At 28.1% G+C, this 12,614-nt stretch overlaps 2 protein-coding genes across 2 annotated transcripts; one reads left to right on the top strand and one right to left on the bottom strand.

The window, feature by feature from the left end:
* Positions 1–6,406: 6,406 nt before the first annotated feature.
* LOC110614739 (lecithin-cholesterol acyltransferase-like 1) lies at positions 6,407–7,898 on the bottom strand. Its single transcript, XM_021756380.2, has 2 exons — positions 7,486–7,898; positions 6,407–7,407 (listed from the first exon to the last, which is right to left on the bottom strand). The coding sequence occupies exons 1-2, from the start codon at positions 7,866–7,868 to the stop codon at positions 6,507–6,509; spliced, it is 1,284 nt and encodes a 427-aa protein (XP_021612072.1). The 5' UTR covers positions 7,869–7,898; the 3' UTR covers positions 6,407–6,506.
* Positions 7,899–11,400: 3,502 nt separating this feature from the next.
* LOC110614574 lies at positions 11,401–12,296 on the top strand. The gene has a single exon (XM_021756138.2). The coding sequence runs from the start codon at positions 11,618–11,620 to the stop codon at positions 12,098–12,100; it is 483 nt and encodes a 160-aa protein (XP_021611830.1). The 5' UTR covers positions 11,401–11,617; the 3' UTR covers positions 12,101–12,296.
* Positions 12,297–12,614: the final 318 nt, after the last annotated feature.

Genomic DNA, 12,614 nt, shown 5'->3' with positions numbered 1-12,614 from the left:
AATTTCAAACATCAACATTACACCTTTTCTTTTTCATAAACAATCGAATCCAATCATATTAATTAAAAACAACATTAAATTCAAAAATAATATGTACTTGTTGTCAATATATTAACACTTTTAAATCCAAATGAATTTTCTAAAGAAATAATTCTACTATTTAATATTTTATTATTTCTTTTATTTCATATACTCCACAAAATAGTATAAATTTTTTTTCATAATAAAAATATCTATTGATTCAGAAAATGAGTAAAGTACTCTAACATAAATAAAAAACTATGCATAAAGGAGAAATGAACACCTAAAATATGCCAACAATTCCTTACAAAAGAGCGCACACATGGAGAACAATCTCATCTTCCTTCTAAACTTTAAATTACAATCTCATCGAGACTAATCAACAATCATTCTTATTGCTTTTATAGAACCACCTAGCATGGTCAAAGGTAAAAATAAATCTCAATGAAAACTTTCAAGTATAGGCTTGTTTACTAATAAGACTGCTTATCTTTTTCGACAGGTTTGAATCATTACCAAAAAGAAAAAGAGTGGAACCTTGCCTGGAAGGGGCTAAGACCTCAAAAGAATATGTGTCTTCCTTTGGCTAACTATGCAAAATAAACTGCTAACAAATGAAGAAAGATCTAGGAGACATTTAACCATTACCACTACTTGCAAAGTTTGTTCGAGTGACTTAGAATCTATGCTGCATGTTTTATGAGACTGTATTATGACTAAAGCAATTTGGAATCTCCTGGTACAGGTGAAATGGCGAAGATCTTTCTACTCAACTGGAAACAATCTCAGAGACAGACTCTTAAAAAAATTACTAAAAAAAAATGCAAGACAAAAAAGCATCTCATGAAACGTGTTGTTTGATGTGACAGTCTGATTGTTATGGACAAAGAGGAATATAACTATTTTTCAAAATGAAAAGGAAGGAGCTACGTCAGTGGTGCATCAAACTCTTTTACAAGTAGGAGAAATCCATATGGTATGGAGAAAAATTCCCATAGATGATAACATATATGAAAGGGAAATAATAGAAGTTAAATGGATAAAATTTAATGAAGGAGTAGTAAAGCTTAAAGTATATGGCACAAGAGGAGAGGGCAATTTCATATAACACATAGTGACGGTCTATTGAGGGATTATAGAGGGGTTAGCTGAAAAGCTTCTTAGTCTTGATAAAGAGTGGATCAATTGTAGGTGTGAAACTGAAAATCGTCCGGAAGGAGTTAAAACTAGCTGTAGACAATGGTATAAATATATTAGAAATGGAGAGTGATTACAGAGAAATTGTATAAATTATTAACAGACATAAAATTTATCGAACAGTTTTCTCGAATGTACGAGCAATATCTAATAATTATTGAAATCTAATTGGAGCGTCCAAGTTAAGTGCGTATATAAAGACGCATGTTAATTTACATGACAGTAATATTACATATTCTATATAAGCGTAAATGATCCACTAGTAAAAATTAAATACTGGTTGAAATAAAATATTATAGAATGGAGTGTCCCTAAATTTGGATTAGTTCATAAGCTTTTTTTTTATAAAAAAATATAAATTTTAAATTATTAATTTTATTAAATTTTAAAAATTATATTATAAATTACCTATAGTAAACTCCAGCACTTGGGACTTGGGAGTCTTGCAGGTCGCAATGGTCATTGACAAATAACCCATCTAAAAGGACCGGCTTCCCATGAGCGTTCACACGCTTCAATAATTTCTTTCATGCATTGGCCCAGGGACTCGCACTGCGTATGGCTGCCCCCCAAACCTTATGGACTTGGTCAGCACATGCATGGTCCTTGCTGTCTCTTTACCATGGACTTCCACGTGATGCTGCCGTGGCTAGCTGCATATTCGGAGCCACTGACAGCTAGCACAATATCCAGCAACAGCATTAATTGGATTTATGGGTCCAGTGTCCGCCACTTTCCAGGAACTGACTACACCGATCTTGCAACAAAGAGGAAAAAAGTTTTGGACGAGTGGCTGGGTACAGTACGAGTGGCTGGGTACTGCTGCTGGGTTTTATTCTAGATGTTCATGTGAATGGAGGATGCGAGTCCTGATCTGGAAATAGCATTAGCATTCAGATTTGAACAACCATAAATTAAAGGGTCCACTCTATTTACCTGCCAAAACAATTTTTTACGGGACGATTTTTAATTTTAATAGAATTAAATTTTAAAAATTAAAATATTGAGCTTAAAAATAAAAAATAAATTCATTAATTATATTATATTTATATTTTAAAAATAAAAAAATAATATTTTCAAAATTAAAATAAATAATTTACATGATCCATTCTTTCAATTTTTTAAATATAAATATTTTAATTTAATCAAAATACTAAATACTATTTTAAAAACTCTTATAAGCTAGTTTTCACACTTTTTTATTTTATAAATTAAAACATTTGATTTTAATTGAATCGACTCTAAAATACCTATTTAATGAAATATAATTATCAATTGATATGCTGAAACATTCTTGATATCTTTTTTTCGAATTTAAATTAATTTTTTATATTAATTTTAACATCCTTTAATTATAAAAATTCTGAAAAAAAAAACTAAAAAAATGTCTAAAACCACAATTTTAGATAGATTGTAGTATAACATAAGGTTATTGAGCTTTTCATTAAAATTTAATAAAAATTTTGATTGCATTATATTATATCACAGCTTATTATAATATTACATTAATAACTTTTTTATTTTTGGTCTAACATATTATTGGTGGATGGTCTGCTTTGAATATCTTTCTTTTAGAATTTTCTCTAAAAAATATTTTTCAATAAGTGAATAGATATAAATTCACTTTGTATTATATGATTGAAGAGGTAGGAATTAAAATTTATACAAAAAATTGTATTAACCTGTTTGAAATTAAAAAATTTCAACATTTTTAATATTAACTAGGGAAACAATTTGATTAAAAAAAGACCATGTTATAAAAGAATTCTTGTTGTTCTTGATAATTTGAATTGAAACACGTGGATATATTGATGAGAGGTTTGGATTGGGAAATTTCTTACACACACATGCGCTAGTGCACCAATCAATAGGCCCTAATTAAATAGGGCCTACTAGCAGGTAAGAATTTACTCTTTTTTTTTATTTGATTTGATTTATATTTAATTTTTTCCAGCAACACTTTCCACAAAATACTCAATTTTTTTATCTTACACTCTTACAACAACACTCCTTTTTATAGGCAAAATAAAAGCCTTTACAACTCAGCAAACTCATCCAACACAACATAAACAAAAAAAATTTATTTTAGCTAAAAATAAGAAAACTCATTCCCCTTTAGCTTATCCAATCACATCTGAAAATTTTCTTTTACAAAATTCTCAGCAAACTCCAACATTCCTTTTTTTTTATAAGATTTTTCTTCTTCAAATTAAATCTTCAAATTTTTAAACTTCTTAAATCCAAACAAAGATTTATAAAATAAATGGTCAAGAACCTTTCAACGATAATTTTATAAATTTAAACGGTTTATAGATATACATAAATCTTTTGTATAATTTATTTTTACAGTTTATAAACATATTTGTCTCTTCAAATAAAAAAATATACCGTAAAATTTAATATTAGTAGTTCCGTATTAGATTTTTTGAACCAATACTTTAGTAGATTGAATAGAAAGTTTGATTCTTTAAAAACATTGATTGGAAAGAATCAAGAGTTTGATAAAAAAAATCATAAAATTGCTTGTTAGAAAGATTGAGACTATTAAAGAAAACTTCTCTATTGATTATTTTTTATAAAAATCGTGAGACATGCTCTAAAAATTTTCAATGACTGTAAAATTTTATTCTCTAAAACTCTGAATTTTTTTTATAAAATAAAATTGAATTTATGAAAGAAAAGTATTTAATTATATCTACGTAGCTTTTATTCATACATTGTGAGGGAGATGTTAATAATTTCTTACAATATCTTATCAAGTCTTATTTAGTTCAATCTCTATATTGTAATGCTTCTAGAATGGCTATCGAAGCAGGTTTTTAGCAATTTTATTCCAAATTTAAAGGTTTTTTTGGAGAAATATTGACTTTTAAGATTAAATTTCCTGTCTCAAGAGAATTCATATAAGAGAATACGACTTTTACTAAAAATTTCGCTCTTCCAATGATCCATTTTACATAATTGGAGGTGGCTGCTTTTCCTATGTACACCATACAATAGGATATTTGGTACTATGGTATATTTCCAATTTCTTGAATGATTATAACTTTGGATACAATCATAGAAAAAATAAATTTTTTCACAATTTTTAACATTTTTAGAATGGTTCGAAAGAATTTTATCACCACAATGGAATAACCCAGTAAATTTATTGATGTGGTGATAATTTGTATAAATTAACCATATCCTTTAATTTTATTAATTTTCTTTTGCTTATTAGATATTTTATATTTAATGGTATAATGTTTTTATTTGTTGTGTTTTTTTATTTTTTTTATTTTTCTTAGGGTAAAGTTAGTTAAAAGGAGACTTAGAAAATCTCATAGCACTCTTGAGTAAGAAACAGAAAAGAGCACAGGTTACCCATGTAATTTATGTCTGCTACGTGTTTTGACACCTCACCCACCCCATATTTCAGTGATATAATATGAAAAAAAAAACAAAAAGTATGGCACCGCGGTGGTTATTCGGTCGGTTTAGTTTAAAATTGAATCAAATTAAATAAATCAAAAATCAAAATTTTAATATTTATGAAAATCGAATCAAATCGATTTTAGTTAAAAATTGAATCGAACCGAACCGATCTGATTTAGTTCGATTCGATTTGATCAGTTTTATTTTTTACACTTTATTTTTAATATTTTAAATTTTAATTAAAATATTTTAATCTTAATATAATTTAATTTCTCTATATTATTGAAAATAACATATTATTATCACTAATCGGTTCGGTTCGATTTTTTTGATTTTTTTCTGATCAAAATCAAATCTAACCGAAATAACTGAAATTTTTAAAATTAAAAACTGAATCAAACCGAATTGAATAAAAAATCTAACTGAATTTTAAAATTATTTCGATTCGATTGATTTTTTCGATTTAAACTGAATACTGCTCACCCCTGTGGGACATCCCTATACGATCCAAAGTTGCCTCATTTTTCAAGTTTTATTCCATATTTTCAACTTTTCACAGAAGAACATGAAGTAGTTCTGTATTTTTCTCATTTCCAGCATGTCACCTTGTATATCCAAAGTTGCCTCATTTTTCAAGTTTTACTCCATATTTTCAATTTTTCACAAAAGAACATAAAGTAGTTCTGTATTTTTCTTGTTTCCAGCATGTCACGTTGTATTTTTCAAGAAAAATATGAAATTTTAAATTTAGCTCTAGAGCAACGTATTAAAAGTTTCAATAGAATATAAATATATCATATTTAATAGCTTTGGACATTTTTTTTCTTACTTTTTCAAAATTCTACACATCGAGAATTTTTATTTTCTTCCCTTATTTTTTTAATTTATTTTTTAAAATTATTTTAGAATAATTTTTTAATAAAATTTGCTTTTAAATAATTTTTTATGAGCAGCTTGATATAAATTAGATTGTTAATTCTATTTAATATATTTGAATGATTTTTTTTACTTGAATTATTATTTAATTTTTAATATTAATATTTTTTTAGCTATATTTTAAAACCCGATTCGGTCTATAAACCAATGAATACAAAACACTAAGGGTTTAAGGTTTAATTGAGGTGGAACGTAATTTAATCAATATATCATTAAATAAATATTATAATATTAGTAATGAATATTTTACAATAATTTACTTTATATGTTTAGAAATAATTATTAAAATAAGTTTATTTAAATTCTGACATTGAATATATTTTAAAAAATAAAATTTCAAATAACAATATCCAATTTTATGTAATAGAAAAAACTTAAAATTAAAATTTTATAATAACTAATAAGATAAATATTTAATATATTGAAATTATAATAAAATAAATACAAACACTGATGTAGTTTCCACTTTAAACAAATAATAATAATTTAACTAATAGAATAAATTATTAATAATTTAATACTATTAACTTTTTAATTTTTTTTTAAAAAGCCTTTTTTATAAATAATGAGTTACATGTTAATAATTTTATTAATTTTGTACAAATCACATATATTATATTATATTATGAAAAATAGAGTAGTAAGTGAAGCAAAGGCATTATCTCTACATTGCCACTCTAAGAAGCAGCAAGTGGAACAAAGCGTTCAATAAATTTTTGAGGGCAGGTTCCAGTTGAGAAGTTGAAGGACAAAAATGCATCCTAAACTGTGCAATGGCTTTCCTCCATGATGTTGCTTGCTCTTTCTATCAAATCTTTTAATCATCAAAAGACTTTGAAGTTCCAAGGAGCCGATATGTATCATTATTCATATGAACAGTTTAAAATGCCTGCTACAAACCAAATTAGATTACATTCTCTATCATGCAAATCAAATCTTCAAACTGCTGTTCTCATTGCATTAGAATTAATGCAAGAAATTTCTCCTATAATTTCATCAAGAGCAATATCCTGTTTAAGTATTGATGTATGAGAAACCCCACCAATTCTTATTACCTTAACGTATTGATTTTTATTCCCAGTCCACAGAGATTCCAACGCCAACAAGCTAGCCATGTTCACCGTGCCATCTCCATCTCCATACACAATTTCTGGCTGCTCATCATACCCATTTCTCCTATACAACAATGTCTCTGCTGTCCTCACACCACTCCCAATTATACACGTAATGGGAATCTCGGGAGCAATTGTCTTCTCAATCAAAGGCAAAATGCGAGATTTATAAGGATGAATCCCTTCTGAAAACCCAATATTCTCAAGAAATTGTGCTATTTCATTGGCTGAATAACTAGCATTTGGAGTAATAACGAGTTGTTTTGTCCCAAATATGATAGGATTTGGCAGAAGCCATAAGTTAGACTCTGAGCTTCTCTGCTCTTCCCTTACCAGCAGTGGATCAACCAATGGCACTCCCAGTGTATTCCCAGAAGCAAAAGTAAGCATTACTTCTATAGCACCACCCCATGGCGCAGATAGTGCTACAAAGTGTTTGATAAATTTTTTTCGCCAAGATGGTGGGTTTCGGTTGAGAAGTTGCAGCACAAAAAGGCCCCCTAGGCTGTGTGAGAGAATTATCACTGGCTTTCCTCCATTAACACTGCTTGCTTTCTCTATTAATTCTTTTAAATCTTGCAAGAACTTTGTGCCAATCTTGCTTGGGTGACCTTCTGCAGCTAACCCATATCGAAAATCGTATGGAGCTCCAAAAAGTGTTTCACCGTCGACGTAGCCAATCTCCTCCAGAGATTCCACCAGCGTTGCCATGTACTCCGTAACGTGCCTGTGAGTAACCATCCAGTCATAAAACGAAAGAGCAACTATGCAATTGGTTTAATTAAGAACGAAACAAGAGCCTTACTTGAGGTTGGGATCAAGGTAGAGAAGAGACTGAGTAGAGCCAAAATTAGGGACTCTGGTTTCAACCCCAATGGCGTTGAAGTAATCATCTGATTCTTCGTTGTAATGAAGCATCATACGATCAGCAAAGCACTCTGTGAATGGTGCCAGTAAGACGCTAGGATCAAACCAGAGCCTGAACCATCCATCCTTTTGCTTCACCAGCGGGTACCAACGATTGCACACCAGGCTCGTGGGCTTGTACCCACGAGTTAGCCTGGCTTCTAGCTGGTTTCCACCATTCCCGGGCACTAAAATCAGCGGGTGGAGATTGCCGGTTGCTTGACATGAGTACAACATCAATGCCGTCGATAATATTCTCAGCCTAAGTAGCCATATCTTCATTTTGGCAAATAGAAATGACTGCTTCTCAATGGGCAATCATTTCAAAAGAGTGTGTGCTTGACTGCAGAGAATGTAAAGCGGAGAAAAAGCCACGTAGAGATCCAACTGGCCTCTTGTTATTGGGTTTTGGGCCCACTGTTAGCCCAAACGGAATAATATTAGGGTTTAGCCCAAAAAGATTTGGGCACTGATGAAAATTATCCCGTGCGAATTAAAACTCCAATCTATTGAATCTATTCAATACTTGAATTATCCGAAATCTAATTAAAGTTTACTTTGAATTACTAAAATTTATCCCAAACTTTATTATTATAACTAAAGCAACTCAAACTATTTTAATTTTATAAAAGTTAATTTAATAATTTACTTAGTTATTTTATTTAATTATTAAATTTTAAAATAATAATAACAATAATAATAATAATAATAATAATATTATTATTATTATTATTATTATTGTCTATGTAATTACCGTTGAATCATTTAGTTGGACAGCTATATTCTAAAATGGAAAAAAAAGGACCATTTTGAAATATTATAATTCTCCTTCATACTTGATGAGTCACGCCAACTAAAAAAGAAAAATATTAAAATTAAAATGAATAAAATTTTCTATCAGGCTCTTTCTAATTAGCCACGTGGGTTTTTATATTATTTTAGCGTGTACAGAGTCCACGGAAGAAAATTAGCCACGTCTACCAAAATAAAAGAAAACGAGTCTTCTTATCTGTTATCTTTTGTGTATCATTTCACAGGAAACGTTATTTGGGCTCGGCTTCAGTTCAAGAAGTCAACTGTAAAAATGAAAATTAAATATTTAATATTTTAAAAATTGAATTGATTTAATTTTATGGGTTAGATTTTTAATTTTTATATTTTATTTTTAATATTTTATATTTTAATTAAAATATTTTAATTTTAGTTATAATTTATTTTTATATCATAAAAAATAAAATAATATTCTCATTGATTAGTTAATTTGATTTTATTAATTTTTTAATTAAAATTAAATTAAATTAAAATAGCTAAAAATTTTAAAAATAAAAATTAAATCAAATTAAAAAAATAAAAAATAAATTAAAATTTTAAATTGATTCGATTTTATAATTTTTTTCAATTTAAATTAAACATTAATCATTTTAATATTATTTTTATATTTAAAAATTATTTTACATATAAAATTAACGTATATATTTAAAATTTTTAAAATTCAACCGTTTAATTCATTTCCTTTAGTTTTATTTTTCCTTCAAAATAATATTTTTTAAAATTTAATAAAATTAAATTATTTATTTTTTAAAAAAATTAAAAATATACATATGAATTTTGATATTATTTTAAGTATTTAATTTATTTAAAAATAACTAAAAAATTAAATGAAATACCTCCAATTTTAATAGAATTAAAACATATATATTAAATTATTAAGTTTTAAAAATATAAAAAATACTTAAAAGGTAATTTACCCTTTCCATATTCCTCCGACACGCGTTGCTGTTTGGTGCAGCGGCATTGATTGATTGATGGAGGCATTGCCCCTAACTGTGTGTCACTTATCCGGTGGGCGCCTCTGTATTATTAATGTGGACCTGGACGGTCTTTTTAATTATATTTTTAATATATATTAAAAATATTTTAAAAGATTTTTTTTAAATAAAATAATATTAAATAAAATTATAATAATTAATTTATATATTATTATAATCTAATAATAATAATAATAATAATAATAATTTGATAATTAGCGTGGCGAGACTGAAACCCAAGTGGCAGCTTTTGTAGGCTCAGTGTTTGAATTTTTTTTTTTTTTTTTTTATAAGATATAGTTGATTGCTAAAAGCCATCAAGTGGCAAGAAGAAAATAAAATTCATCTAATATAAGGGATTTATTTTGAACGAATTATTTTTGATAAACTTTTTACAAAGGAGATGTGAAGTCTGATTGTGAGTCCGACGTATCCAAGAAAAAGAGATAAACTAAAAGAATTTAGCGATATCTAACGAGTCAGAAATAATATCTTGAATACTAAGGGGAGTTGGGTTACCCCTACAGATTTGAACTGGGATAAGAGAATCTCCTTTTATAATAGAGCGAGAGAATCCTCTACTTTTGATAAAAAAAAGTGTTTCTCGCCAAGTAATACTCTTTAATTGTAAGTGAAGTTTCATGCATATTCTTTTAGCATATTTACAAAGAAAAACCAGAAGAAGAAATCACTACATTACTCATTGGTCATTGCCTTACGCAGAGTTCTGGAGAATCCCACAGAGTTTAGTTCTTGTGGAAAATAATCTCCACTATGTTAGAAAACTCGAAAATCTCAAAATATTAGGATTATAAAAGTAATGGTCAATAAACAAAGTGGTACGAATGGTTACAGAGAAAAAGAGCATATTTTAATATTTTTATTTATATAAAATAAACACATAAAAAAACTATGTATTAATGTTTTAACTATATATATTTATTAAAATAAAATAGAAGAAAATGTGAATGACCATTTTACAGATATTTTTTTCTTTCTTAAGAAAAATTATTGACATCTAATTGAGCTTTTTCTTTGTTGATTGACAACTTTGTAATGTATAAAAATTTCAACCAAGCAATTAATGCAAATTGCGAAGTCCCCCACTGGCCGGCTTTCTTAATTGCTGCCTTGAATTTTTGAAACTAAACAAGTCTACTTTCCAACTAATTTCGCATTGGATGAGGTTAAATAAAATTTTCTGAGCCCTATATATATAATACTTGAAAAGTATTATTTCAATTTTTAATTAGAAATTTTGAAAATAAAATATTGAACGTGGCCTCAAATTGTATTAATTTTAATGTGCAGATTCTTAATGTGTGAAATTCACTAGCAATTAAGAAACCATACATCTGTTACAGAAACTTCTTAATTATGAATATTCTTTGTACTAATATTTATAATTTATAGTAAAATATATTCACACACAAATAAAATTTAATTTAATATGAATAATTATTTCATTGTAATTGATTAAGGATGAGTCAGCAAAAGCAAAGAGATGGGAACGAAAAGAAAAATCCAACCGCACGAAATTTCAACAGTCAGCCCAAACCCAAGCTTTTTTTTTTTTTTAAGAGTAATTTACAATATTTGACACTTTTATACTTCATTTATTTCATAAAATATATTTTTAAAAATATTTTAAAATTTTAATTAATAAAAAATATTTATTCTCTCAAAAAAATAAAATCATTTTTTATCCTTTAAAATTTTTAATATTTATAATAATATAATTTTATAATTTAATATTTTTATTTTTTTTAGTTCTTCAATGTGATTTTTTTAATTTATAATTAATTAATAATAAATTTAAGGGATGATTATTTTATTAATAAAATAAAATTTAAAATCTAAATTATTTTTTATTAAATTATAAGGATTAAATTATAAATTTATTAAATTTTAGGGATCGAAAGTGTAAATTATTCTTTTACTGATTAGCCTAAAAGCCTCCTAAACGTTGTCCTTATCTTAAGGCTTTCCAATCCGGTGTGCTCTTAAAAGTCAAAACCCAATTCGCTCGGTTTAAATCTACTGCCGCAACTCAACCTGGTTCCTCATATTAATTGCTTCTTCTTCCCCATCAAAAACTCCATTAACAAGCCTCACCCCTCTCTCTTTTTCTCTCAAGATCTATCAACCAAGATCAGCTCTTTGCTAATTTTAATCTTGAATTCTTGATCACCTCCCTCCAAGTTTCAATCTTTTTCTTTCATCATGGGAGCCAAAGGGCACAGCCAGAGCAAGTTCATGAGGATCGTCACCATCCCACTAAAGGTACTGGGCAAAGCCAGGGATCTTTACGTCAAGAGCATGACTGGCTGCGCAGCCAGAGCTAGCTCCGGCCACTCCATGTCTCTGCCAAATGGTCAATTGCCCAAGAGTTACAGTATGGGATCATCCATGTCCAACGATAATGACGATTTCAGAGATCTTATAAGGGCTGCATCAGTCAGGAGCCTTGGTCACAAGAATGAAATCGACATGTTATTGCATCAAATGAAGCAGCAACAATCAATTCCATCGAAACAGTTGCCTAAGAGTAGCAGTGTTGGGATGGGATTCATGGGAAGGATTGATGAAGAGAAGCCGTCTGATGAAGATGGAAGCAGCCATGGTGCGAATTTGAAAGCGGCAAAGGGTGAGTTGTATCCTCGAAGCAGAAGCTATGCAGTGGCGAAAACTAGTGTTGCCTTTTGATTAATTCTGAGAATTTGGATTTGGGAGAGATGAAATTGGAAGAGCAGAATCCTTTCAGGATCTGGTTTTGATTCTTGAAGATGTTTCTGTGTAAAGATATTCTTAAGTGAAATGTAGTTGGTAGTAGCATTTGTTTCTTGTCCCACTTTCAAAGCCAACTCCCAATTCAAAGCAATAAAGATTGAACCTTGCCTTATCCACAGGTTAATTTAGATTATTGTTTAATATTTTTTTGATAAAAATATAATGAATTTGTGAATCTTGATTTTAATTTTTTTTAATTTTTGCGTTTAAATCTTTTAAGCTAGATATTACATGAGAGAAGGATTGGGCTAAAATTTAGTATAACTTGGATTTTTTTTTTCCCCTCTATTCTTCTTAAGATTGTAAACTATATAATTTGTTTGCTTTATTTTTATTATTTTTATAAGAAATTATGATTATTATTTATCCAAATAAAAGTAAAGAAAATAATAAAGGAAAAAAAAATCTTGCATCCTTCTATTTATGTTAT

The sequence above is a fragment of the Manihot esculenta genome, chromosome 5 (genome assembly GCF_001659605.2).
Source record: "Manihot esculenta cultivar AM560-2 chromosome 5, M.esculenta_v8, whole genome shotgun sequence".
Classification (NCBI taxonomy): domain Eukaryota; kingdom Viridiplantae; phylum Streptophyta; class Magnoliopsida; order Malpighiales; family Euphorbiaceae; genus Manihot; species Manihot esculenta.
Note: the sequence above shows the minus strand (reverse complement) of the source record. Positions and strands in the feature narration are given on the sequence as shown.

Excerpts from the sequence above, each read along its gene's own strand:
- LOC110614574 (XM_021756138.2), top strand. The coding sequence starts at position 11,618 with ATGGGAGCCAAAGGGCACAGCCAGAGCAAGTTCATGAGGATCGTCACC.
- LOC110614739 (XM_021756380.2), bottom strand. The coding sequence starts at position 7,868 with ATGAAGATATGGCTACTTAGGCTGAGAATATTATCGACGGCATTGATG. Across the intron at positions 7,408-7,485 it reads TACCTTGATCCCAACCTCAA|GCACGTTACGGAGTACATGG; the intron begins GTAAGGCTCTTG and ends GGTTACTCACAG.